Raw genomic sequence first — 26,002 nt, forward strand, 5'->3', positions numbered from 1 at the left:
TATGATGAAAATCACGTTCTTGATAAGAAAGCATATGTGGATGTACCTTGTTCTGAACATGTTTCTGCATATAAATTTTAAAACCTTGTTGAGAAAGTTATGACCAGAGAGAGGAGAATGCTCTTTATTTTTTTTTTAAAGATAAGTTATTGTTATCTAATGAATATCTTATTCTTAGCAAAGTAGTGTCTTTCTCAGAATTTTATCTGGTTCATTTCAGGGGTAAAGGTAGGGGCATTGTCTTATACATGTCTATGCCTTTCCTGAAACCTAGCTGAGTGAGAACATAAAATGTTAGAATCTGGAGTCAGAAAGATCCTTGTTCAAAATAAAGCTGTATGATATTGAGCAACTTGCCCCACCTCTCTTTCCCTCAGTTTCCCCACCTGTAAATAGGGACAATAAAAGCATCTTCTTCCCTGGGTGTTGTGAGGAAAAAATTAAATAATATATGTAAAATACTCAACAAACCTTGTAGTATTATATAAATACTAGCTATTGTTATTCTTATTACTTAATATGTAATATTTACTTAATATTTGCTGAATTAAAGAATGAGAAATAGTTGCTATAGTGAAGTGTTATAAACGTTTACCAATCACATCTTATATCACTACTTCTTAATTTCACAGGATTTGAGAGAACTATCTTATCCAGATTTCTACGCAATATAAGAACATAATTTTTGAAGAAATTAAAAAAAAAAAAAAAGAAAGAAATGAAATGGTTTCATTCAGTGACTTAGCTCTATGTTACAATAAATTTTCAGGGTATCTCACTATTTCAGAAGGGTTTCAGGTGATATTCAAGGTAAGACTGGTCAATGGTGACATGTTATAGTGAAGATACCTTTTATAGACAGGCTGAACTAGAAGTTGTTAATCATTCTAACTCCTGAGATACTATGGGTAGGGATGATAATTAATAAAAAGAACTTTAAGTTTCCTTCCATAGTGAAAATCCTAGAATTCAATCATTTTCAATATATTGAAAAGTACCTGCTGGAAAAATCTCAATGGAAAATGTAAGTTTAAGATCCTTATCACAATTAGCTGCATGATACCAGATATGCAATATGATTTAGGATTTGTTTGGATATTTTTTTTAAACCAAAAATATCTTTGTTCCATTCAATCTTTTATATAAGTGAACTTACAAATCCAAGGGGCAAAAACTACATAGTAATTTAGAAAAATAAGGAATCCAAAGACCAACTGTTAGGAAATGTTTTCCTACAACAAACCTAAATTTGTCTCTTTTAACCTCTAAGATTTCATCATGTTCTGCTCCCTATGGCCAAAAAAAAAAAATCTAAATTCTTCTGTCATGTCACTCCTTCAAAATACTTAATAATACCTTCTCTACTTTTTTCTTTTTTTTTAATGATAAATGTATTTGAAGTTCAGTTGCATATACTGCTTCATTTTAAACAAAATTTGAATAAAGCCAATCTTTATAGGTAAAGCATCTCTTCAGATGTGGCTTTCTTCTTTTCTTCTATTGGAACACATATTACACTCTTACAGAAACTCAGACACATGACCAGTACTATCAACTAGCTCATTTCAAAATCTATCAAATGGAAAATAGTATCAGATGTAAATTTAAATTGGAAAATAGTCTTAACCCTGCAAAAAGATGCAATATAAGATTTATCTACTTAGAATGTTTATAATTGTAATGGTTTCAGGGTAGCTTCTAGTGCATGTACCTGGAGATCTAGGTCTTCAAACAATCTGACATTTGCACTGCAAGAACCAAACTTGCATAAAATCTTGATAACATGATTTTACAGTTGATTAGGTATAATTACAGGTAGCAGGAATAAAGGAGCTTTTTTAGTACAATAGAATGCAAATGAGATTATATGAATCTGAACCTCTGTTGGGAATAAGTTTGAGCTTAAATGTTGAAGCCTTATTGCAATTTGGAAACAATTTGATAACAATTTGAGAATATGGATATGCTTCAAGCATGTATATCCTTGTTATCACAGAGTAATATATGTATATAAACACACACTTATACACACACACACACATACACACATATATATATATATGTGCAACAATTATTTACTGCTCAAAGTAACAAACTCAGAGCCTTCAAATTATTGTTTTATTACATGTCCTCAAGTTCATTTGCCTATATCATACAATTCAGGAAGTGTTAAAGGTCTTCCAAACAAACATTGGGACTAAGATCTGAATATATGATACTAGTTGTGATGCAAAAAAAGAAAATTCAATGAACCTATTATTTTCTATATTCTGAAAGTATTTTGGTTATAATTTTTTTGTGTTGTTTTTTAATTTCAAAAATTCTCATCAGGATTTAAAATCAAGAAAGTACAAACCAATGCCTTTTACCTCTAATTTGGCCAAGCTCTAAAGAAATCTCAATCAGAAAAATCAGGAATTTAAGTGGAAATCAGAATGGTTCATAGGGCTGTTCATTAGAGTGACTAATACATCAATACTTCAAGGGTCCAGGACTTCATAGGCACAGGGATTCCCTCCAAGAATGCAGCCCATGGACCCTTTCCCAGAGCAATTGAGACTGAGTAATTCATCTGTCTGAATCAAATGTGAAGATAACTTCATCTGAATTCAGCAAGGCTAATTATCAAACAGCACAAGTAGTCATTATGGGATTGATATTGATAGGATACCCTCTGGGATCTAATTTTTTATTAGAAAACTCTTTATACTTCCATGTTTAAACTCTATCTTGAGATCTCATCTCTTTTCTCTTCAGATTGTCTGCCTTGGTAACTTCATCAATTCCTATGGGTCTAATTATTATTTCTACATAAATGATCAATATAGCCAACCTCATCTTCTCCCCCGAGTTCTAGCCTTGAATCATAAGCAGACTATTTGACATTTCCAAATAGATACCCAGTGGGCATCTTGGATTCACTATATATTAAAACAGAACTCATTATTATTCTCCTCAAACCTTGAATTACTGAATATCTCTATTTTGATCAAGGTGATGCAATATACAATAAAGTGGGGGGCGGGGGAGTTGCATAAAATAATAAATGTGTTTTAATATACCTAATATCAAATATATTATATAACATACATTAAAATGATAAATAATATGGTAAATCTAAATACAAAGTAGTTATAACTGACTTCCAAATTCTCTCTCATTATATCCCCATATACATATTGAAAAGGCAATGAATCATACCCATACACAATGTCATGTAAAATGTAAAATATCCATATTATCCATGTTCCCAAACAAAAAATAGAAAAATTAGAAGTTTTAAAAGTGAAAAAATGATTTGATATTTCATAACTTTTCAGTTTCCCTTATTCTATGTACCAATCAGTTGCCAATTATTGCCATTTCTCCTTCACAGCACCTCTCAAATCTGATCACTTCTCTCTACTCACACAAGAAACTGGCTCACTTTTGTCATAGTAAGTAATGACATGGACTAAACTAATGTCCCTTCCCACTCTAAACTATCCTTCACATAGGTGGAAAAATAATTTTTTCTTAAATTGGGGATCTGACCATATCATTACTCTTTTCAACCTCTAGTGACTTCCTAAATGTAAAAGATAAAAATTTCTGGTTTGGCCTCCAATTTATTTCCTATGTTCATTATACATTATTCTCTATCCTATAATCTAATTTAATATATCTAAACTGACCCTCTCTCTATTCCAAATGATGCCATTCTGCCTCCATCTCTCTTAAGCACTTACCATCACCAAATCATGCAAAGTACTGACCCCTCAATCTACTCCCCAAAGTCACCTCCATAAGACATAGAACTAATCTGTACACAAATCACTCCCTAAAATTGTCAAAACTAGTGGCTTCTCTTTTTGTATTTATTTTGTATATCATTGTTCTAGACATACTTCCATTCATGTTATCTCTACTGATTGAATGAGCTCTTTAAAAGGATTATTTAATTTTTATCAGAACATATGACAGTTCCTAATATGTAATAGATGTTTAATAAATGTTTGTTCATAATGATAAAGCATCATATAAAGCAGACTATATGTTGCATTCTAACTTTTGTTAAAAAGGGATACTGAAAAAATAGGCAAAATCTGGACAGGGCAAAAGTGGTGCTTTTAAAATAAAATCTGTAAGAATGCTTTCAATAAATACAAGATTTCTCAAAAGGAAAATGCCATTTTAAGATTCAGTAACTTCATTTACCTCACCACCATCTCCCAATTTGAAAGATTATTAGACATTTTTAAACATTAATGTTTTAATTAAAAATAAAACATAATCGCCACCTTGTGTTAATTGTCTCAACAATTTTGTAAAAAAGCAAAATTTTATCAACTGTTTTCCTTGTAGCTGAAAGGATTATTATTTATAATTCTATCCTTAAGGTCACCCAAAGAATAAGGAGTCAATAAGCACATGACAATTCGGAGGTAAAAGAAAAAGAAAAAGTTTAATTGAAATAGCAGGAGGGTTGAAATTCTACCAGTCTGGGAAGATTTTCTTACTGAAATTGTTAAACAAGAAAAGAATATTGAAAATGCTCATTCATTAAAAATTAAAATTAAAAATGAATTATTCAAAATTCAAAAATTATGCAAGAAAGACAAATCATTAAGCTTAAAAATTAATTTTAGTAAGTCTGTAGCATTTATACTTCTGTATTTTCTAAAAATTAAAATTGTACTAAGATTTTTAGGATGCCCTACAAAAGATAAGCTTCTATTTGCAACTGGTTGAATTTGTGATAAAATATAAAAAGGTGATGGATTATTTTAGTGGTATCATCACAAAATACAATCTTCAAAAGAGCATTTAAATATAGGAAAGGAAGGCAAACTATCAAGTGGAAGAACTCCATATAAAAGACAAAAAATGACAAAAACTTATTAGGACAGAGGTTGAATCATCAGTGACCTCAAGTTTATCACCCATTAGGCACACTAATAGTAAGAAGATTTTTTTTTTAAAATAAGTGCTTCTGGTATGTTTATTTTTGAGCCAAGACTTATCAAGTATTCTATGTACTTAAGTGAATCACACATACTCAATCAAATTACATACCCAACTATTAAATTCAAGTTACCAGTTAATTATTAGGTAACTTTTATGTGTAGACAGTAAACTCAAATTGACAAAACAAAAGCAAAAATGAAATTCTATCCATCTTGAAAAAGATTTAAATCTATTGAAAGAATTCAACAAGTATAAATAAATATAATTAGACTAGAATGACAAAACTGAGAAATGGAAGGATGCAGAAAAAAAAAATTACATATCGATGGTTATCACCCAAAATAAATTGTGAAGGATAAAAAGGATTCTGAGAGGCTTTCGTGGAAAAAAAAACAGGAAATGCAATATCAATTTTAAGGGAAAACTAGTAAGTCAGTTTAGATGGCATGAAAGATGAATTAGGTGAATTATGAAAAGTCAGAAAAAGGAAAGTGGAAGTCCAACTGTAAAAAACTTTAAATGACAGAATGAGAATTTAGGAATTTACTGTAGAAGCAATAGAGTACCTGAAATTTTTTAAGGGTTGGAATGGGAATGAAGAAATGCTCAACTATGATTTTGGATCAATTTTCTCACCTTAAAAAAATGGTTTTTGAAATAGAAGGTGCAGAAAAAAACCAAGATTCAGTGGCGATGTAATAGAGAAGAACCAACTAGGGCTCATTAAGTTCAAGTAATTCAATGCAGTAATCCACATCCATGAAAACTGAGAAAACTGCTATGTCATTGTCAATCATGTCTGGAAAACTATAGATGTATTAAAAAATGAGGAAAAGGAAAACATCCTAATTTTCAAAAAAGGGAAATCTGAAAAAAATAAAAAAAGAGCCAGGGAGGCTTAGTTCAACTACAGGTAAAATTGTAGCATTTTTCATTTAAAAGGCAGTTAATAATTCCTTCTAGAAAAGGAAGCAATAATCACAAAAGGCTGAGCTTTACCTATTAGAGATTATGCAAAAGTAAATTTCTTTCCTTTTTCCACTAGGTGAAAAAAAGAATTAATCTACATTTTAGCAAATCATTTCACAGATTTGCCTATAATGTTTTTATGAAGAAAATAAAGAGGGAGTGGTGTAATGAGAAATAGACTCACAACTTGATGGATGGCTACTCAAAAAGAAAAGTCATCAATGGCAGCTTCTAAAGTTAAATTGTTAATCAAAAATTACACATAAACAGAGACACATCCATTATATATCATTTTCTAAATTAATTTAATAAAAATGTAGTATATGTGCTAATCAAATTCATAGATGAAGGAGAAAGAATAAGAAAGAAGAATATGATAATACTATAAAGAAGAAAGATGAAGGAGAAAGAAATCAACATTTCTATTCATATGAAAATGAGATATGATTTTTAAAAAGAAAAGAAAAGAAAGTCACTATAGACTGAATCAAGAGTAGAATATCCCACTTCAACAACAACATTATATGAGGAAGTATTCTGGTGGAATTGGATATCTTCAACAAAGAAAAGATCTAATTCAGTTCCAATTGATCAATGATGGACAGAATCAGATACACCCACAAAAGGAACACTGGGAAATGAGTGCAAACTGTTTGCACTTTTGTTTTCCTTCCCAGGTTATGTTAACCTTCTGAATCCAATTCTTCCTGTGCAACAAGAAATTCGGTTCTGCACACATATATTGTATCTAGGATATACTATAACATATTTAACATGTATGGACTGCCTGCCATCGAGGGGAAGGGATGGAGGGAAGGAGGGGAAAATTCAGAACAGAAGTGAGTGCAAGGGATAATGTTGTTAAAAATTATCTATGCATATGTACTGTCAAAAAAAAAAAAAAAAAAAAAAAAAGGAGTAGAGTATCCAGAAACTTAGATTGTATGTGTTTCATTGTGAACATTTTTTAAAATTATACTAACTGATGAGCTAGAAGGTGGCCAAATAAAAGTAAGTAGGACATTAAAGGATTTCTGAATCATGTTATATGATATACATATTTAAACTGATTGAAAAATGCATTACCTTTAATATAGTAAAATGGATCTTTAAAATATATATCAAAAAATATTAAAAATGGATTGTATTCCAAAGGTTAATTTATTGGTTAATTTATACAGAAATAATGCTATATAGAAACAGGAGAACACTATACACAATAATAGCATGAATCTGTGATGATCAACTATGACAGACTTAGCTCCTCTCAGCAATACAGTGATCTAAGAAAACTCCAATAAATTTGAGATTGGAAATGCCATCCACTTCAGAATGAATTATGGAGACTAAATACAGATCAAAGCACCAGATTTTCACCTTTTGTTCTTAGTTGTTTTTTTCTTTCTCATGGTTTTTCCCATTGTTTTAATGTTTCTTTCACATTTTGTGAAATATGTTTAATATGGAAATGTTTAAAATAATTGTACATTTATAATCTGAGATTACTTGCTGTGTTGGGGTAAGGAGAGGGGAGAAATAAGGGGAAAAAATTTTTTTGGGGGAATCCAAAATCATATAATTAAAAACATATAATTTTTAAAAATAAAATACTATTAAGTGGGGAACAAAAGAAGGAATGTGATTCTAGAAACCCTTGTCAGTAAAGTGTTAATTAGCTTTTCTTTTTCAGATATAAATATAAATATATAAATAATATAATATACACATACACACACACACCAAGATATTTCCTTCTAATCCATAAAAAAAATTGATAAGGAAAATTTCATCATGATATAGTCAATGATATAAACAAAACAATTATTTCTCTTCATATAATGAGAATGATTTATATTTATTCTGATTTGTCAGTACTCTCTCTTTATAATCATGTCATCTTGGATCATAGTTACTTGATACAAGAGGAAGTAATCTGTCCTTTTGCTGGCTACAGAAATCCTGAAATCCTGCAGAAAAACATTTTAAGTGTCTATGTTACAGAAACGATAAATTCTTTGAGATTACCTATCAAGACAAAGCTGGCTATAGAAATCCTACAATTAGTCAGTACAGCATTTTAAGTTATATGTTACAGAAATGATAAATTCCTTGAGACTACCTATCAACAAAAAGCTACAAACTTAAAACTACAATATTAAACCTAAACACTTAACAAAATAATGCAATAAAGAAGAAGACTTACAAGGAAATTGACTAATACTAGCTGAAGGATTCAGGCTTTCAAAACAAAAGAGTAGAGCAGGTAAAAACCCCACAGATCAATGGAAAAAGGGACTCTAAACTGTCATGTGCTGCTGTGCCTAAGAGATTTAGGAATTGCACCTAGAACTGAGATATGCATCCCAAGTTAGGACATCTATCTTTGCTGGGAACTCATGAGAAACATGAGCATTTAAAATAGAGGATGGCAGAGGAAGACGAGGCAGCTAGGTGAACCAGTGAATAAACTGCCAGGCCGGGAGTCAAGACTTGGTTCACATTTGAAATCAGGCAGCTGTGCAATACTGGGCAAGTAATTTACTTGTGCAATTCCCTCACTTGTAACAGAGAAGAAAATAGCAAGACATTCCCATATATGTTACAAGAAAACCCCAAATGAATTCACAGTCTGACACAACTTTAAAAAAAAAAAAAAAAAACCAGACAACAAATATACAAACACGGAGGAAGACATATTTGAGTTATCTTAATTAAATGCACTATGTCCAGCCCACAGAGTCAGAGTAGAAGGCAAAATTTTGTTTGGACTACCCTGTATCTCCATCTCCCTACAAAAGTCACTTCTTTGCATAATGAACCTAAAAGAAGGTTTTTTGCAGAATTAGTTCTAGAGAGCAGTTTCCAAAAAATGTGGAGTCTGAGCTGCCACATAATGCTAGAAAGCAGGGGGTTCAGAGAAAAGGCACAAATCAATTTTAAATTAATAACCAGAAGTTAGTTAGTAGAAGTTAGTAAAAGAATAAACCATTTGTATATATGAAAGGATATTAGGATTGTGTTTATATTATACCCTTCTTTGATCTCACAGTCCCCTTTAATCTCACTGAATTACAAAGGAAGAGTCTATACATTAGAATAGAACCTCATGATTTATTAAATTATTTATCTTAACCCTGTCACAATCTCAATGAGAAATTCCATTTCTGGGCAAGCGACTTCAAATAAATAAAGATACACATTCATCTCACTAAAATAAATAAATAAATAAATAAATAGAATACCTTTTTCCAGCTATATAATCAAGAAAGAAAATTTTGGAAAGCAACTTAGCCTTCAGACAATAATTTTTCTTGATATTAACTTAAAATGAGTTTTCACCCTCACACAGAAATCTTATAATTCAGTTCTTGACCTTATATTAAAAGGTTTTTATTGTGTACATGTATGAGAATTTGCCTTTGGTACAACAAATGTGAAGGGCTCTAACCTTAAAAAGAGACTGACATTCCATTAACAAAATATTTATATCAGGTAGTTGGTTCAGAATTTCTTTGCTTACCTTCTGCTTCAGAGACAATGAGACAAGATCTGAGCAAATTCTTTCAGATAACTATCAACTGCTTTCAAGAGAGGAGTAAATTTTATTGAATTTTATAATGCACTAACAAATCAGTACATTCTATAATGGGATGGCTTTGACATGAGTAGCAGCACTCACCCCTCCTGCCTTCAGCAGCTTTCTTCTGAAGTCCTCTGTGGGGTTGTTGAAAGTTAGCTTTTCACAACGGAGGTGATTTACAGGTGGATGGCCTTCAAGGTGCAGGAATAAGTCATAATCAAAGCGGACTTTCTTAGGTTCTTCCTGAGGGTTGAAAAATAGCCAGAAATAGAAAGTCTAATAGAGGAAATGGTTATCTACACAAAGAAAAGAGACTCAAACATCTAGCATTCAATCTGTCAAAGTAGGTATTTCAAAATAGAATGGTTCCATGAATTATTTTATTTGTCATAAGCTATTAAACTAATGGAATCAACAACATAGCAAAAACAAATTCTCTGTACATTAGTATTGCATGTGCTATTATAAAATTTAGCAGGACTTTTTCCTGAATGTGGACAAAATTAAAATGGTAGCAAAGGCAAAATAACCTAGAGTAGGGGTGAAGGAATCCCTAATCTCAACAAGTTCTATTCTCAACTAAATATTTTCATATGACTTACTTGGTGGAATTTTAAAATTCCTTCCACATCTATTGTTTCTACAGTACTGATGCCTTAAAAAAAACACCATGGATTCAAAAGTAAAATGACATAACTTCATTATTTTTATAAAAGGCATTATTAATATAAAACAAAATAATATTAAACACAGTACTGAATATTTCAGTTGAATCTTTTGCTACACATTGCTTATTAAACTTATGATATGGAAATAGACAGAAAATCTAATGAAGCATTTTTAAATTTTCACAGAAAAAAAATGTTGGTATTCCCTTCTCCTTACTTTTATGGAAAAGAAAAGCACTCTACCAGCTCTCAAACAGAAATGAGTATCAAGTCTTTTCAAGTCACCAGGAAGAGATTAACAGAAGTATTTAGAAAATTCCTTGGAAGAATAAAAATGACTCTGGCTTACATGGTAATGAAAGGCACAGTTAAAATGATTAAAAAAAAAAAAAAAAAAAGAAGATCAGTACCCTGGACAAGGGCCCTATCCTACATCAATTCTGACAAGACACAATAATTTGATATCCTAGGCATGTAGTGCCCCTGGTTTATATATTATAGGAGCAACATGCAAACTGAAGAATAAAAGAGTGGTCCATCTTCCTGGTAATGATAGACTGTGATAGTAGCCCTTTTTTTTTTTTTTTTTTTTTTTTTGGGGGGGGGGCTGGGGGGTATGGCAGCAATTTTAAACCCTCTCAAAGGTAATGTTTCCTTAATGTAGATATATCTTCTCAAGTTTGTCTGTCTCTCTGTTTCCCAAGATGTAATACTAAGTAAAGATTGTAAAGAAAAATCTGCATATGTGGATAGGGGATAATGTGTAGGGGACATAGCTACACTTCCATCATCCTCATTAGATAAAGAGTTTTCAAGTAATTAGGCAAGCCCAAATAAGTCCTTCCAAAGATAACCAAAAGAAACAAAATTTAGGGAAATTGAGATTCTCAGAATTGAAGTAAGCATCACATCGGATTCAAAGATAAAAAAAAAAAAAAAAAAAAAAAAAAAAAACACCTCACATAGTATCTAGTCTAACTCCTTAATTTTAGAAACAATTTTTATCAGGGAGTAAATTGGTAGACACATAATACTATCTCTAAAAAAAAAAAAAAAATGAATATATATATTAGGCTTACATATGAACTTAAAAGCAAGGAGAACAAACCACTCATTCACTAATAAGCAAGGGATACAAGACACAGACCAAGTAGTCAATACCCCCCTCCCCCCCTGCAGCTGAGGTTAGTGACTTGCCCAGGGTCACACAGCTAGGAGGTGTTCAGTGTCTGAGACCAGATTTGAACTCAGGTTCTCCTGAATTCAAGGCTGGTGCTCTATCCACTGTGCCACCTAGATGCCCCAATGTTTTTTAAAAAATTATTTTGTAAAAAAAAAAAAAAAAAAAAAAAAAAAAAAAAAAAAAAAAAAAAAATTATTTTGTTCTCTACCGTTTCTGATCCTGTTATGTGTTAATTAGTGAAAATGTTGTTTTATAGAAAAGTAACTGTGTTTCTATTTTTTAATGTTCTCTATGAAACAAAGGTACAAGTAGTGACTAGGTTTATATGCAGACAATAACACTCATAACTATGACACAATGTGAAAGGCTCACCCACCTAGAACATCATCTGTTATCAATTCTGAGGAACCAATATCATATAAACAGGGGGGGCTCATACTTGAATGCTACATGATCCTTGAGAAAAGAGCTTCTTTAAAAGTCCAAAATAAGAATGTAAACATGAAACTAATAACATTTTAGAGTCAGAAAACTATGTTTAGGCAACACCTTCCCTCTTAACATTTATATAAAACTGAGTAGCTGGAATTGTTTTCAGTGTACTTGCAGGATAACTGAAGAAATTGTAAGAAATTGCAAGTTTCAATCACAATAATGAGTAGGATTTTAAGCCTACAGATGAAACTGAAGTAAGTCCTGTTACTAGTAAGGTTTCCAAAAGTGTGAGGATGGAATTAAAGAATATACTTTATACTTTATACATTGAGAATTGAGGAGATATTGATAACTAATAACTGCATTTCCAATATTTCTGTACCTTAAACCACACCATCCCATATTCTTTTATTATTTATCACTGGCCTTCCTGCTAATATATGAATAATATACTCCTTCTTGTGATTTAAATATTCTCATTAACTGGCCCTAATTCAAAAAATGCTTACCTTTTCGTATCCTCCTAAGCTTTCTTTAGCTTTCTGAAAATTTTAGCTAAAATCTCACCACTATAGTAAACCTTTCCACATATGAATTTAATCTAATGTTTTTCCCCAATTGAATACATCCAATTTGTGCTATTTCTACATATTTCTATAATTGTTTGAATATTGTCTTCCCCCACTAGGTTATGAGCTCTTTGAGGACAGTGACTCTCTTTCCTTTTATCTCCAGATTTTACTATAAAACCTGGTACATATTAGGTATTTTTAAAATGTGTATTGCTTGACCACTGAATAGCTATACAAATCTCATCACATAAAAAATTAAAACTGAAGACCTTGAGAATCCCACAAAATGTATTGTAGTATCTACTAAAATGAATGAGAAAAGATAATGTTGATATAAAAAAAATTATGAAATAAAAAAAATATCAAAAGAATTCAGGTATCTATTTATCTGTAGCTGCTCTCTGCCTGAGTGTATGTGTAAATATTAATTAAGACTATGTCCTAAAGATATGATATGAGGAATGTTATTTTAAGTAAAAATGGCAAAAGATAGTTCTTAACTATCTAACAACAAAGAAAATATGGATAAATAAAAGATCAAAAGGAAACCAATTCTGAAAAATATAATTCACATGAAAAACTATAACTCTAGAAGTTTTATGTACACTCAGAATAAAATCAATAAATCTATACTTGTAAAGTCTATATCATATAGTGTGCTTTCTTAAGGAGGGAGGGAGAAAATAGAGAGGAAGAGATGAAATTTAGAACTCAAAATTTAAAAAAATGTGTGGCTAATGATTTAGAAAAATATGAAAAAAAATTGTAAAAGACGAAAAAAGATATGTAATTAGTAAATACTACTCTAGGTTAAGAGAACTTTAAAGACAAAGCTGCCTTATAATTAAGTATACAGAATTAACCAAAGGTGAAATGATTCCAAATTCTACAAGACTGTGAACTAAAACAAGTTGTAATTAATTAGAAGTAAAATTATTCCTCATAAGCATACATCATTTCAAGTCTAATACAGAATACATAATGGATTAAATTTCTATCTTTGAGAGATAATAAATTTATTTCTGTACCAATGCTGTACTTCAAGGAACTATAATGAAATGAAAATGACCTTGAGTTCTCAAAGGTTAAGTCAGTGGACAATAACGTCTGCCATATACTAAAAGTTGGAAGGATTTGGGAGTCTGTTGCCATGAAGTCTTCTGAATAAGGATCAGTTTAGTTAAATGCTGAGAGTAGCATTAAAATGATATCAAATTCAATGAGTTTGGTCACAGGCAAGAAAACTATACTCAAGCCTCTGTTTACTCAACTGTAAAATAGGGATAATATAGCATCTACCTCACAGAATTGTAAAGGTCTACCAAGATAATATTTGTAATTTTTTTTAAGACACTTAGCACAGTGTCTGGCACAAGGTGAATATTTTATAAATGCTGATTCTCTTCTCTTCCCTATTCCCTATGTGACAAGTAGTAAAGGGAACCATGTGGCAAGATGTAGACAAAGCTAGATTTGAAGTAAGCAGAGCAGGATACAAATCTAGCCATGGACATTGATTTATGGCTGTGAACAATTAACATAATCTTCATCTCAAGTTTCCTTATCTATACATTCCAATGTTGTTAGGATTGAATAAAATAATATTTGTAAAGGACTTGCCAACTTTAAAATGCTATATAAATTTAATATCATTATTATCATCATTATCATCATCATCATCATCATCTTCATCTTCAAACTTTTACTTGGGATACATAGTGAGATTTTGTTTTTTTGTTCTTTTTTTAAATTTAGAAATGATGCAGAAGAAAAAACCCATAATTGATTTTTATTTTCTTTTGATTTGAACTAGAAAATAATTGCTTTTGAAAGAATGCTTTAAAAAAAATTTACCATATAACAACATCATTCACTCCTGTCAAAGATCTGAAGGAAAGAAAATAACTAAAACAAAACATAGCCAAGAATGCCCTGAAGAAAAAAAATTTTTTATTAAAACCAAATTCCTAATTCTATACCTATCTTGTAAAGGGATATATACATTCTAGGTATGAAATCAACACAATTTCACAATCCTCTCTAGTGATGATCACAGCAACCTTATGGTAAGAATTGTAAAGAATAAAGGTAGACTTTACCCCTGGATGATATAATCTCATTATCAACTTCACTTAAAACTTTAGCCAAGAAACGTGTCAATAATGAGTATTACAAGAACCAAAAGAATAAAAGATACATATACTGCAAAATTCTTTGCAGACTTTTTCTCTTAAGGTCAATAAGTAAAACAAATTAAGTACAAAAAATATAGACAGATTCTGGAAAGATGGCAGAATAAGTCTGAAAATACCAGGCTCTCTAAGTTTGCTCCATAAACACATAAAACATCACCTCAAAGTGAATACAGAACAGGAAAAATAAAGAGGTGGAGACAATTTGAAAGGACCATAGAAAGAAAAAATTGAGCCTTCAGAGGCAGAGATTTAGACTGAATGAAATGCAATCTCCAGGCAAAATATACTGAATTAACAATTATCTCTAGGGTAGCACCTAGGTCTTAGGAGTGTTCATCTAGGAAGAGCATGGGAGTAAGGAAAGACTGATGGAACCTCCTTTGTCTCCTAATGCTGGGCCTAGGGATCCTGTAATCCCCAGCCAAGGATATGGGCAAGAGATATACATATTTAGGGACTGCCTGACCTGAGGGAGAAATATAGTGTGACTAAGGGCCCTAAACAAGGCTTAGGGAAGAAGAGCCCAAGACATCAAGCCTTCCAATGCTGACCAGAACTGATTGGGAGATCAGATGGCCCAGGAGAAGCATGAATGAAACAAGAAGAAAAAACCATGGCTATGGGCACTATCTGGTGCACGGGGGAGAAAATTCCTAAAAGTCCCTAGACAGAATTCAGAAAGTAACAGTAAAAAGGATCTAAAACCTGGGGCATCCTTAATATTAAATCAGGATAAAAATTTGATTACAATATTAAGCTGCTAAAAATAAAACACAACAAAAATGAGAAAACAAAGAAAGGACCCAACCATAAATAACCACTAAGGTGTAATAAAAGATCTAGGTTCAAAGGAAAAAAGTGATGTTAAATTGGAAAAAAAAAAAAAAAAAAAAAATCATACCCCAAAGAGCAATATTAAATGGTCACAAATCTAAAAAGAGCTAGGAAAACTTAAAAGGCAACTTCAAAAATTAGAGAGAGAGAGAGAGAGAGAGAGAGAGAGAGAGAGAGAGAGAAGAGAAGAGAAGAGAAGAGAAGAGAAGAGAAGAGAAGAGAAGAGAAGAGAAGAGAAGAGAAGAGAAGAGAAGAGAAGAGAAGAGAAGAGAAGAGAAGAGAAGAGAAGAGAAGAGAAGAGAAGAGAAGAGAAGAGAAGAGAAGAGAAGAGAAGAGAAGAGAAGAGAAGAGAAGAGAAGAGAAGAGAAGAGAAGAGAAGAGAAGAGAAGAGAAGAGAAGAGAAGAGAAGAAGAGAGAAAGCAGAAAATAAAGGCAATTCAATAAAATTATAAAAGAAAGAGATTTCTTTAGAAATTGAGATTCAAAATTTTAAAGAAGAAAGTTATTCATTGAAAACTAGAATTTAGGGAGGGGAAGTAAATGATATATAACACCAGCAAAGTTGCATATAAGCCTGACGTAAAAAAAACATGGACATAAAAAACCAATACTAAGTGAAAAATCTGATATAATATCCAAAAGAAATATAAAGAAAACTTTAAAGAACTCATTAAAGAGGAAATATAAAGGAAAGTATTAAAGACCTCATTAAAAAAGAAACAATATCATCTAATTTTTTAAAGAAAAAAATGAAATACATATAGAAATGATGATAATGGTATTATAATAGTGGGGAGCTATACTTATAGGATAAGATAAATCTAACCAAAAATAATTAAGTCGAGGAAGGGAATAGAATTTTAAATTAGCTAGATAGGATAGATATCTACAGAAAATTTAAGGGACTAGAAAGAAATACATCTTTTTCTCAGTGGCTTATTGATAAAGTACAACACTCATTTCTATTTTAAAAAATTTGAAAGTATAGGTATATAAATAAAATTTTCCTTCAATTGAAAAAAAAGCATTTAAAAAAAAACTAAAACTAAAACCATTAGCAAACATTATTTGTAATGACTCTAAGCTAGAAGCCTGCCCAAAAAAGATCAGGTCTGAAATAAGGATGGCCATTGTCACTAATAATATTCAGTATTATATTGGAAATCCTAGCAAATAGGAATAAAAGAAAAAGATATAGAAGGAATCAGAGCAGGAAATGCAGATGATATGATCATATACAAGGAATATGACAAAGACTCAATTAAAAAGTTAGTTGAAACAATAATTTTAGCAAAGTAACAAGATATAAAATAATGCATATAAATCATCAGCATTCCTGCATATCACAAACAAAATCTGCAAGAAGAAAGAGTTAAGAGCTACCCCATTTAAAATAACTCTGGATTATAAATTACCTTACAGTACACCCTGCTAAAACTAGGAACTAAAACATTTATTTTTTTGCAAATATCTTTTATAGGAATAAAATCAGATTAAAACAATTGAAGAAATATTAATTGTTCATGTGTAGACAGAAACAATATAAGGAAAATGACAAGCTTACCCAAACTAATTTATTACCAAAACTATATGGTATAAGCTAAGGAAGAGAAAAGTAGATGGGGGCAAAGAATCTATATGACAAACTGGAAAGCAGACTCAGAGATATCATATGCTAAAAGAAGCTTAAAATGGATAAAGGACTATTTAAAAGGTAACATCATAAATAAATTAGAGGAATAAGAAAGAAATTGCCTTTTAGATATTATATTTTAGATACAGGGATATGAGAATAATTCATGATGAAATGAGGAATAGAGAGAATAACAGAATATTAACCAAACAATACTGATTATATAAAATTTAAGTTTCTGCACAAACAAAACTTAATATACTTAAGATTAGAGTTGAGATATTTAACTATGAAAATCTTTGCAGCAAGATTTTTTCCATAAATGTCTTTTTTTCCAAGATATATTAATAAAAGATTCAAATTAAGACTAAGAGACTGCCAAAATAATAAATAATTAGTCAATTTTCAACAGAAGAAATTCAAGGTATCTGTGAAAAATGCCCCAAATCACTAATAATTAGAAAGAAAAAAAAAAAAGAAAAAAACAAACTCAGAGATTCCATTTTAAACCCATCCAATCAGCAAAGTATATTAACAACAACAAAAAGACATGCTGGAGATGAGATTAATATGTCTTTTTTTCCTAACTGAGATAGAAGTTGTGAATTGTTTCAGCTTTCCTGGAAAGAATTTTGGAACTTTTGCCACTAAAGTTGCTAAACTGGTCATATGCCATTTGATCCAATGACTACCATGCTAATACCCCAAACAGATAAAAAAATAAATAATTTCATATATGCAAAAATATTTATAAAAATCCTTTTTGTAATGGCAAGAACTAGAAATAAACTGGAAGATGGCTAGAAACATAAAATATATAATAAAATCCTAGGCTGGGGAAGTTAGGAGGTGCAGAGGATAAAGTGCCAGTCTTAAAGTCACGAGGACCTGAATTCAAATTCACTGTGTCACTTAACTCTCATTGTGAGGGAGGAAAAAAAAGGAAGGAAGAAGGAAGACAGGAAGAAAGGAAAGAGGCAAAAAGGGAGAGAAAGATGGAAGAACAGAGGGAAAGAATGAGAAAAGGTGAAAGGAAAGGAGAAAGGAAAGGTGGTAATAAAGGAGGGAGGAAGGGAGAGAAGAAGGGAAAAAGGAAAGGAAAGAGGGAGGGAGGGAGGGAAGAAGGAAGGAATAATATGCTATAAAAAAAAAAAAGAGGAAAAATATGGCCTCAAAGAGACATAAGAGACTGGTTTTAAACTGATGCAGAATGTAGTGAGCACACCTACTATAATAAAGATGTAAGAACAATTTTAAATGACTTAAGAGTTCTATTTACTAAAATATTATACCACTACTGCTACCCAGTTTCTGACAAGTGAAAGATTAAACATGGAGAATTAAATACAGATTTTTAGATAGGGCCAATATGGTTATTTATTTTGCATAACTTAGAATATTTTTTGGCAAGAGTTTTGCTTTTCTTCTTTTTCTCACCCCAATGTCAGTAGTAAGGAGAGAAAAACTATAAATACTCATTAATTTGAAAAAATTTTGGAAAAAAAATGGAATATTGTCTTTTTTCCCTTCAACTCATATTTGTTGTTGTTACCTATTAATACTTCTTCAATACCTGAAAAACAGCTATACACATTAGTCTAAGGTGGCAAGCAGCAGGATTGAAAATATAAAATTGATGTAATGGCTATGAAGTTTTCTGTACATGATCATAACATTTGCAACTGGGTGGAAATTTGGAAATTACTTGTTTCTAGCCCTCCACAGGAAAAAGGAATTATTTTCTTGAAGCATCTAAGTCATTCAGTGGCTAGAGTGATAGGTTTGGGGTCATTTAAAATCTGGTTTGGAGTCGACTCAAATACTGGCTGTGGGATCCTGAGAAAGTAACTTAACCTTGTTTTTCTCATTTTCCTCCTCTGTAAAATAAATTGGAGAAGGAAATAGCTATGCATTCCAGTAGTTTTGCCAAGAAATGGGGTCAAAAAAATCACACATAACTGAAAATAGTTAAACAAATTCAAACTCCTTCATTTTACAGGAGTAAAATATAAAACTGTTCAAATAACTTGACCAGTCACAAAAGTGACCTTTACCACAAAACCTACTTTTTCTAACGTATTTCTGTATATAATAACATCATATCTATATTGCTGATTACCTAAGCTCCAAATCTGGCATCTTGATTCTCCTTTCTTTTTCCCCATACTGAATCAGTAGCTAAGCCTTGTTCATTGTCCCTGTGTCCAATTTTTTACAGATAGGCTCTCTTCCACTATCATCCTCCCACTAGTGATGTCATTAAGTGAAATAACCTGTCTTTTCTGGAAGGGAGTGAATATCTCACTGAAAAGATGGGTGAACTTGCTGAACATGCTGTAGATTTTTGTAGAAGATGACTCTAGAAGTCCTTGTCTACTATTAACTGAACATCTCTACAAGAGAAAATGTAACCTCTCCACAACTGTAGACATTCTGCATAAGATGATGGAACCAACAGAAAAAGAAAAGCAAACCATCATCTAGTAACCATTCTTCTAGACTGACATTAGACAAAGACTATAATCTCATCTTTATCAGGCTATGGCAAACTAGGAAACAAGACTTTGGGCTTTGTGCTCTAAGGAGTCAAAGAATCCTGGGTCATCTTTTTATACTGAGGATCATATAAATAAAGTGTCCCAAATGAAAATCCAAAGCATTGAAGGTTCAGCGTACTAATAATGATTATAATGTTAACATCAAAATATCTTGGAAAAAAGCATTCATCAATTAATACATAGATCTTCCCCCACAAATACAGGACACAAGCCATCCTTTTTAAGAGATGGTTTTATGAGTTGCTATGAATAAATAAACGATTCAAAGAGTGTTTAATCCTCCTTTCTTGACTTTCTCTGAAAATAGCCATTCTGGTATAAGAACGATATGTGGGATATACACCCTGGTAAATAATTAATTGATAGATTGAATATTAATTGAAAGATTGGAAGATAACCTACAATTGGCTATTTCTTAGACCCATCATGCAATCTCCTGGAACTTAATGTCTATTAAAAGAAAGAAGAAATGTAAGCAAAAAGTTACAATACATACAAAGAGGAAGTGATACAAATGTAAGAGAGGTTAAAAAAAAGTGAGGACATCATTCAGATGAAGAAAGCAGAAATCACTTCTGTATTGAAGAACTGTGAAAGACTAAGAGGAGAAGGTAATTATAAGACTATGAAGGATTTCCTCTTAATGATAGGATTTCCACTAATATTTTGATTAGGACAGCTAAATACCTCAGGAGTGTACAGAGAGGGGGTCTGGAGTGAGGAAGATGAATTCAAATTCAGGTTCAGACATTTTCATAACCCTGCAAGTCATTTCTGTTTGCCTGAGATTGTTCTTCTGAAAAATGTAAATAATAATAGCACTGACCTCCTAGGATAATAAGGATCAAATGAGATAACATATGCAAACTGTTTAGCACAGTGCTTGGCATAAAGTAGGTATTTTTAGCCACTGTTGTTATTGTTATTAGAGGTAATTTAGAAAATATAAAGTAGCTATTAAGATCAAGGCATTTTATTAGACTCTCAAAGAATAAAGAAGAAATAAATAATAAGGTATAGTGACTAATATTAGCAAAAAAAAAAAAAAAGGCAGGGGGAGGATTACAAAAAGCATATGACATTCTCAGAAAATGAGTCAAGCAATTTGGTTATGTGAAGGGGAATAGCAATGCATAAGATTAGGAAGGTACACAGATATACTCTGAATACCCCTGCAATCCAAGGTAAGGAAATCGGACTTTATTCATTAAGCAATGAGGAATTATTAAAGTTTTATCAGCAAAGAAATGTTGTGATCCAATCTACATAAAAGGAAAATTAACCTGATTTGAAGATCAAGATATCAGTGTTATGTAGGATGGATTGGAAAATGGAGCAAGCAGAAGTCTTCACACAATCAAAAAGAATTGATGAATAAATGAACAAATTTTAATTTGTTATCCAAAAGTGTCTACAAACACGACAACTTATGAAATGCATTCTATCTTAAGTGCTAAACATGATATTAAAATATCAGGAATTATCCATGTAACAGTTTTATAATATATATTATTCAAAATGGTGGGGTAGGGTGGGGTATGATCTAAAAATTTTTCTTCACCCTAGTTTGGAATAAAAGAAAATCCAGTTCTAAATATGGGTTTCCTATAACTAAAATCCACTACTGTGAAAACACATTTCTTGATGACAAGGTTGATTATTGTATACTAAATACATTACAAGTGTATTTTCTAAACCATTAGAAAACAGGCTATGTGAAGTAAAGCAATTTTGTAGGCAAATAAATTTTTTCTAACATAGCGTATGAGATTGTAGAAAATATAGAATTCTTAGAAAAGTGTATATACTAATCTTTCTTGTGCAGCATAATTGTACTACTATGTTTACATTTATTGGATTTAACATATATTTTAACATACATAACATAGATTGGACTACTTGCCATCTAGGGAAAGGTATGTAGGGAAGGAGGGGAAACACAAGGCTATACAAGGATCAATGTTGAAAAATCATCTGTGTATATGTTTTGAAAATAAAAAGTTTAATAAAATAATAATAAAAAAAATTTTTAAACAAAAAAAAAAAAAAAAAAAAAAAAAAAAAGCTTTATATATATAAAACTCCTTCTAGCTAAACACCAGATATGGTTCACTCCCAGACAAAAAGTAAATGGTGCTGGTATTATGATGAGTTGGAAAAATGCTTTAAAAAATTCAAGGATGGAAATCTAACTTCCACTTTCCTTCTTACATACATACATACAATAATTTTCTCTTCTAAAAAATGATTCTTTGGAAGAATTACTGTTTTTTCCTCCTTAAGAAGATTAAAAATCTGAGGGAACAAAAATAAATTAAAAATCTCTCCTATTCTAGTAACTTACTTTTTGATTAAGTGTAACACCATACATTATTCTCAGGGGAAAACAAAGATAAATTTGATTTAAAATACTCTAGTTAATTCAAATGTTGGTACATCAAAACAGCTGCATCATTATTACACAATAAATCATTCAACAGAATTTTAAAAATGCTTTCCAAATATTGACTCAATAAGTAAGAGAATGTTACATACCTTGTTCTTAAAATAAACCTCAATTGGCAAAATGAAACCAGCATACCCAGATTCTTCTACTTTGTAAGGTGGATCTTTGCACACTGTAACATGAGAGGGGAAAAAAAAGAAATACATGAATTAAAAAAATAAACAGAACTTTTCTCTTAAAAGAAGAATAAATAATATCTTGATCTATCAAGCACCTTTTCTCAGTTCTAAGCCATCTGCCTCTTTCTTCCCTAGTCAATCTTATCCTTTTAAGTAAGTATACTTTACAATTACTCTACAAGTAGACTTTACAATTATCCCTTATATGTCATGACTTTCCCCATCAAGATTTCAATATATTAATCCAACTTATGAAACTAAGTGGGAATTTGGGGATAGTTCTAAGGAAGCCATAAATGAGAAAAAGTTGAAAAATTCAGGAAGGTATAAAAAATATGTGTAGTGTTGTGTAATATCAACATTTTTACATTTTAATATAATAATTCAGACTTTTCTGGTACAAAGGGAGAATCAAAAATTTCTAGTGAGGGGGTGCCACTCCCCTTACCCCCATGATATGGAAGGAATAACTATTTTAAACAATGGTTTATTGCTTTAAATGTTGCAACAGATTTGAATTCTTATTCTTATTACAAAGTCCCCAAGAAGTAGGTCAGAATAAAATAATAGGTTACAAAGATATGTGTAGCATATTATTCAACCAACAACTGTCATCATGCTGCAACTCTTCAATTTAACAAGCAATTATTGTTAGACAAGATGATAAGCACTAGTGAGCTCTAAGCAAGAATAAAGACAATCCCTGTCCTCTAAAACTTCATATTCTAAAGGGGGAAGATGCATTGCCAGTGGCTTGACCTTTGTCTCCACTAGATTGCAATAACTCTGGAGCAGAGAATGAGAGGGATGAGTTTGCACAGCCTTCCTTCACTCAAATCCAATTCACAGGCAAGTCAAGACATCATCCTAGAAATATTGTGCACAAAAAGCAATAGCAACAAAAAGAAAAGGTCCCCATACAAATCTACTACCTCTTAGACAAGATTCAGAAGTCAAAAAGGAGCTTTATAATATGTGGGGAAAAAATAGAAACAGATTTCTTTCCTCTGGAGACCAAACAAAGAAAGGAATACCTTGCACAGTACCCATATCCATGAACCTAAAAACAATCAATAAATCTTTATTGAATAATTTAAATGTATTCATCTTAAATTCCATCACTTGCAATTGCTTGCAAATGTTGAGATAAAAATAAAGCATTATACAGGAGAAGCAAAAACTTTAGATTGAAAGTTATTTGGGCAGTTTAGAATTGTTTTCCTCTCAATACAATCTCTACTATACTAAAATTCAACATAGAATTTAAAAAAAAAAAAAAAAAGTAATTCCAATACAGAATATTATTTTGGAATATTGCAGAAAAATTTGTATAGAAATCGTATAATCCAAGTAATTGAGCTTTTCAGGAAACTGGTCCCATATAAATCTTTCCAGGCTTATTTCTCTACTCCTCCTGGCCACTTTATTTTAACCAAACTAGTACTCTATGTCCCATTAAAATACCATTATTTCTTAGCTGCTGAAATTGATCCTTTTACTAAACAAATAACAATATCTTAAACACATATGTGGTTAGGGACTAAAGAATTTTTCTCTTAGCAAATCTGGAAAAATAAGTAGCGGAAATATTAACTTCATTTTATAAATAAAGAAACTGATACTCAAAGAAAATGAGTGATTCTGACAACCACCAAGAGGGGAAAGTTCTCCAGTGGAAGCTGAAAGTTAGTATTCTTTCATGAGATGCTGTCTCTTAAAAGTCAAAATAAAAGTATAACGAATTAATAATGGGGTACCTTAATAATTGTCCACTAAAACCAAAATGGTCTCTCTCTAAATTCTACTTAACATTTTTTATTCTCAATCATCTTTTTATAGGTATTCTCTCATCTCCAAAAGTATAATTTTTTCAAACTCCAAAAAATCTCTCAAAATAAAATCCTTTGGGGAAAAGACCCTGAGAATACAAAGATGAAAAAAGAAAAAGAAAAAAAATAATAATAACCGGTCCCCAACCACACCTACCATAATGTCTTCATGATAAGTGCTCAACAAAATTCATTTTTTACTGCTATTAAGACCCTTCAAATGCAATAATAATCATAACTTGTATTTGTGGGGTGCAAAGGAAAGATGAACAATTCTGAACAAAGTTATTTTAAAAATCATAAAGCTAGAAATAAATATTGCAAAGAAGGGAAAATGCAAAATTAAGAACAAAGAACATCCTTAGGGTGTTTTCAGAGAAACCTAGGGCAACTAATACAAAGTGAAGTAGGAAAATAATTATATAAAAATATTTTAAAGACAAACAACTTTAGAGGTTTTAAAAACTCTGATGAATACTATAAGAACTTGGATTCCAGAATAATCAAGGTGAAAACATGATGGTCTTTCTGAGACATGATTTTAGAGTGCACTTTCAGATGTATATTTTTAGATATGCTTTCCATTATCATGTGTCTGTGTGTGTTGAAACTCCAAGAATTTGGATTGGCCTTTTGTTCCATTTGGGGGACTGGAGGAGGAGATATAATGTTGAGTCCAAAAAAAAAAATTATATATATATATATAAAATTTTTTTTAAGTCACCTATGTCACCATATAAACAGATTAAAACAAGAGGATATGCTTCTCACAACCTATCATGCTAGGATATACCAGGAACTAAATATAGAGGACAATTCTTTCATCTCCCAAGCTGGTACTTAGGGACCCCTTCAATGAATTTGCCCAGTGCCTAACATAGCCTGCTCTATCTAGGTAGCTTTGAAACACTCCATCTCCCTCTCTGTTCAGTTTTCTCACTAGTCATGCTGCATGCGGTTCTTTTTAGTACTCAGACAGCAATCAAATTGCTAGTGAAAAAGATGTATTAAACTACTTGTCCATGCTCAGAAAGTTAGAATATAAAACAAGTATTAACACTATCTCTAAATGCAAAGATCCATTATATTCAGAACATTTAGTTCATTCACAGAAATTCTCCAAGTCAAGATTACTTTATTTCTGTGAAATCCTTTGTGTGTTTAATCATTCCAATGGTATTTAAATAAATTTTATTCTGTGGGATGCTAAAGATATGAAGAAAGATATAGTTCTCTCAGTATGATGGTTCTGGTATAATTCATAATTTCCATTTTGAATGGAATTTACTTCTATTATGAAAAACATATCAATGGATATATATTATGGCTCAGTCATTGACTGTTTTTAATCTTCCAAATGAATCAATGTTATGTTTTAATAGCCTATAAACTATTTTTTTTTTGTAAATTTGAACTATTGAGATCCTATTTTAAATGCAAAATGTCTATTAATAATTTTGGAAATTATCTATAAAAAACATCTAACCATTTTCTCATCTAAATGAAGCATTAAAATTTTTCAGGTAAAACATGACTTTGAATGCAAGTTTCCCTAACAAGAACAAAGTCAAATTATGAGATATAGCTTATTTAATTCTTTGAAAAGAGTACAAATCAAAAACAATAAGAAATTTTCAACCATTTTGAAAAGATATATTAGGATAAAAAATAAGAATGAACAACAAATTAAATCATAAAGCATTCCATTCCAAAATTTACTCCCATAATGAACGATTTATCTACTATAAACTCTCATCTCTGATTCCATACCCTTGCTCATATACCATATACCGCATTTGGTAGAGATTCCTATTTAAGTCTTGATTATCTATTCAAGTTCCTGGCTTTGAGCATCTCTTTAATGGTAATTCGTACATGAAGTCTTTCCTAAAGCCCTAACCTAAAAGTAAACACTCTCCTTAAATTTCTGTGTCTCTTAAAACATAATGTTTAGATTTAATGGAAGAGAAATTA

The 26,002-nt window shown here is 31.1% G+C and overlaps 1 protein-coding gene across 8 annotated transcripts in view; it reads right to left on the reverse strand.

Annotated features, from left to right (window-relative positions):
* MLLT3 (MLLT3 super elongation complex subunit) overlaps positions 1 to 26,002 on the reverse strand; it is a 268,850-nt gene that overhangs the window by 104,381 nt on the left and 138,467 nt on the right. For 6 of the 8 annotated variants that reach the window (XM_074281852.1, XM_074281853.1, XM_074281848.1 and 3 more), the window contains 2 exons: positions 22,110 to 22,192; positions 9,596 to 9,739 (listed from right to left, as the gene is read on the reverse strand). In XM_074281852.1, the coding sequence (XP_074137953.1) occupies positions 9,596 to 9,739; positions 22,110 to 22,192 (227 nt within the window). The remainder of the gene's footprint in view (positions 1 to 9,595; positions 9,740 to 22,109; positions 22,193 to 26,002) is intronic. The other 2 variants (XM_074281854.1, XM_074281855.1) reach the window with 1 other exon arrangement.

Source organism: Sminthopsis crassicaudata, chromosome 1 (genome assembly GCF_048593235.1).
Source record: "Sminthopsis crassicaudata isolate SCR6 chromosome 1, ASM4859323v1, whole genome shotgun sequence".
Taxonomy (NCBI): domain Eukaryota; kingdom Metazoa; phylum Chordata; class Mammalia; order Dasyuromorphia; family Dasyuridae; genus Sminthopsis; species Sminthopsis crassicaudata.